This window comes from Frankliniella occidentalis, unplaced genomic scaffold, assembly GCF_000697945.3.
Source record: "Frankliniella occidentalis isolate FOCC.00 unplaced genomic scaffold, Focc_3.1 Scaffold250, whole genome shotgun sequence".
NCBI classification, from domain to species: Eukaryota; Metazoa; Arthropoda; class Insecta; order Thysanoptera; family Thripidae; genus Frankliniella; species Frankliniella occidentalis.
Window position 1 is genome coordinate 344,626 of NW_026267376.1, and position 3,653 is coordinate 348,278.

Sequence of the window (3,653 nt, forward strand, 5' to 3'; positions counted from 1 at the left end):
TCTCTCTCTCTCTCTCTCTCTCTCTCTCTCTCTCTCTCTCTCTCTCTCTCTGAACGACAAGGGCATTAACGCCACCTATTTATCTCGCCTCTAATCGGCCAGGCAGCCCGGTGCAGCGCCCCGCGGGGGTCTCGCCGCTCCGCCCCAGCAGCCGGGACGCCTGGACCGCGCCAGAGAAAGCAAAAGACAGAGAGGATGAGTTGAATTGGGAGGAATAAATAGGGGGGAGAGCGGTGGGCTGCTCTACAGGGTGCCAGGCGCCAGGACTGGGTTCCAGAGAGGCTCTCCAGTAGCAGGTGTTTATTGGCAGCTGGAAGGGGCTCTTTTTGCATTTATTGTGGTGCGAGATGTCACACACTTGCGTCCTTGAGGAGCGTCTCGAGGGGTTCGTGAAATAGACACGGCCCGGGGGTGAGCTAGGAATACAGCCGCGTGGGTGATCCGGGGTAATCTAGGCGAATCGAGGGGTAGTCCAGGAGTCGGACAGAGGTAATCCGGGGGTCATCCAAAGGCTAATCCGTTCTACAGGACATCTCTAAGTCGTTTCCCCCTTTTCGAGCGCCTCGCCGCACAGGTGGCCCAGGTCGGCGTCGTCGCGCTGCCCCAGAAGGCCCCCGCCGGCCGCTGCTGGCCTCGCTCCCAGCGGGTCAGTCGGCTTCGCCCGGTGGACCCCGCGCGGACGCCCGCGCTGACCAGACTTTTGGCACTCGCCCGGCACGCGCTCTGAGTCAGCGCGTCCCGCTCGCCCCTGCTCGTCTAGGCCGATAGGCGCGCCTCTGTAACGGACCCTGCTCGCGGCCCGCGGCAGGCGCAGACGCTCATTTCGCGGCCAGCTGGCACCTGTCTGGTGTCAGTGATCTGTCGCGTCGTCTGCCGGTGGGCGGGCCTGTCGGTCACAAGTGGTCGCGCCGGCAGATGGCATGTGATTTGGAACGGGAACGAACAAGCCTCCGCAGCTGCGGCAGAGCGCGGCCCTGCAGCTGATAGCCCAGCGCGTCCCGGCTCGGACCGGAACAGATTCTGCATGGCGATTTGTCGCCACGGATTCGCTGGAGGAGAGGAGCGTGGGCCTCTGCCAGGCTACAGCGGGTCGACGACGCGCAGAGAGAGAGAGAGAGAGAGGGGGGGGGGAGGGTCAAGGAGTGTGCGAAGCGAGGAAGGTGGGAAAGCAGGGTTGGAGTTCGGCTTCGGGGAAACGCCGGTTTAGAGGTCAGCTTATTTGGAGAAAGGGGAAAGGGGTGTGGTGGTGGTGGTAGGCTTCCAAGGTACTGGCTTGTCGAGCAAAGAAACGAACGAGATAGGGTTTTGGGGTGTGTGGTTGGGGTTCGATGTTTCGATAAAACGTGTCCAGGTCTAAGGACTTTTTTTCTTCATCGTTTATTACGTAATACTAATTTACATCACATTTTGTGTTTGTGTTTTTAAAACAGTTTTAAGCGCCGAGATTTGACATTAACCAGAAAGTACGTGCGTTTTCCTCATATTTATTTATATCGGCGCCTGTGAGACTCGGGGTAGGCTACCCCGCAGTACACGCATGCTCCAGTGGCAAGATGTTGCCTACCTGTCAGGCGCTATGAGAGCTCCCTAGGCTGTCCCTAGCGGGTTCGTATCGGTCGAATTACGGACGTGATCATCTAGTCATCGCTGACAAGTACTTCGTACGTGGGGAAAGCTTGAGGTCCGTGGAAATCCATGTGACACTTCTTTGACTCGGTGTCCAGCTGCAAGCGAAATGAGATGTAATCTCAATCAACACCATATGTCTTGAGATCACGTCGTTGAAGCAAAGCGTACTTACCACTCCCACTCTCAGCATAAACTGATCTTTGTGAACACTGAGGTCGGTGTCCATCACCCGGCAGACATACAGAGGCTGACCGTCAGCGGTGACCCCCGACGGCACCGCCCCCGTCGGTACAGCCCCTAAAGCGGCCGGGACCCAGCGAATCCGGGACGAGTGATCGACTGCTACCTACGAAAAACAAAAGTTCATCACTGAAAAATGACTTGTCATCTAATTTGGATACAAACGAATGCAGTAAATAGACGTCTGACGTCTATTTGAGACAGCTGCCATGCTATCACCTCACATTTGTAGTCGCTAGAGCGCAAAAATTCAAACTACTTTGATGAAGTGTTTTCGTCGAGCGCGCGCACTTACCTCGTACGTATCTAAATTTACGTATGAAGTTCCCCGTAGGGTGGCGGAGGCGTAGTGTTTCCCGTCGTACTTTGAGACGCCCCCAGGGATGATGGCCGAAGCACGCCAGACTCGCCCCACGTAGTCCGGCTGGTCTTTACCCGCAACCCTCCGGAAGCCTCCGATGATGGCGTTATCAGGAGGGTCCTCTCCCCGAGTAACCGGTTCCCAACTCAAAGGACCCTTCTCTTCTACGGGAACAAATAATTGAAATCTTAAATCAGGTGCAAATCGGAGGCATTTTGTCTGACTGATTTAACCCCGGCTTTTACAGGTTCCATATACTATGCTCATCTCCTGCCTGATAGTCAAGCCCTCTTTCAAGTTCTTCCGTTTCGCAGCTTTTAATTACGCGTGATACTAAGATACTGAAAATTAATCACATAAATATTTAAGAACTCAGGTGATTCAAGTTTGTCGAAAGAGGGCTTGAATCTATCGGGCAAAAAATACAAGGAAAAGACCTGTTAAATCCGAGGTCTCAAAATTCCGCCGATTTGCACCCGATTACAAAATTATACACAGAATTTATAGAAACTTGAGTGAATCAAGTTGAGTTGAAAATGACTTGTTACCGTCGTCAGCTGCAACGCTGAGCGCTGCCAGGAGTAGCAGAGACACAATGACTTGAAAACCTGCCATTCTTTACGAGATAACTACCAAGCAGAAACTGAATCCTTTTAAGCGACACCGCTACATCGATTGTGCGACAAATGACACAATCAAGATGTAACACAGGAAAAAGTCAATTGAGATAAGCCACAGCAAAAAGTCAATCAATATAAGAGTCTAAGTGATATGAAGTCTTGGAAGCCTTTTGTCCTGATACCGCTGATACCGGCTAATAGTAATGGGTGTGAGTGTGTCAGCACTGTGTTGCTTTTCCAAATGAAAATCAGGCTCAACGCTCAACGATTCGAGGGCCAATTTCTCTCGCTATGCAGTTCGGTCGGATAATATCTGCAGCAACGAGGGGTCGCTTGGTGGTGGTGAGAGTTTTCGGCCACGTACCGAGATTAAAACGAATCGCCGGGGCCGGCGCGCTGCAGCGGGCCCGGTTTTGGTTTTTTGGCCGGACGGCGGACGGGACGGCCGGACTTGACCGCGCCGCGGTGGACTCCACCCACGGGAACATTATGCACGCTGCTGCTAAAGAAGGAAGCGCCGGGCGTGAGGCGGGCGGGGCGGGGGCCGCCGTGCCGATTTCAAATAATTCCAAACGGTCAGGGAGAAAGAAAGAGAGAAAGAAAAAGAAAAGAGAGGTGGGCATCGACTCTGCTCGTCGCCTCTCTCTCTCTCTCTCTCTCTCTCTCTCTCTCTCTCTCTCTCTCTCTCTCTCTCTCTCTCTCTCTCTCTCTCCCTCCGGCCGGATCTCCGTCTCCTTCTGCGCGGCTGCACGCCCGGCGATGCACCCTCCGCGGAATGCCGCCGCCGACCTCTCTGGGGGACG

The 3,653-nt window shown here is 54.3% G+C and overlaps 2 protein-coding genes across 2 annotated transcripts in view; one reads left to right on the top strand and one right to left on the bottom strand.

Moving 5' to 3' along the window:
- Positions 1-3,653, top strand: part of LOC113217382 (uncharacterized) — a 93,304-nt gene that overhangs the window by 53,753 nt on the left and 35,898 nt on the right. The window lies entirely within an intron of this gene.
- LOC113217399 (uncharacterized) lies at positions 1,355-2,938 on the bottom strand. The gene is made up of 4 exons (XM_026437287.2): positions 2,779-2,938; positions 2,165-2,394; positions 1,802-1,975; positions 1,355-1,724 (listed from the first exon to the last, which is right to left on the bottom strand). The coding sequence occupies exons 1-4, from the start codon at positions 2,843-2,845 to the stop codon at positions 1,638-1,640; spliced, it is 558 nt and encodes a 185-aa protein (XP_026293072.1). The 5' UTR covers positions 2,846-2,938; the 3' UTR covers positions 1,355-1,637.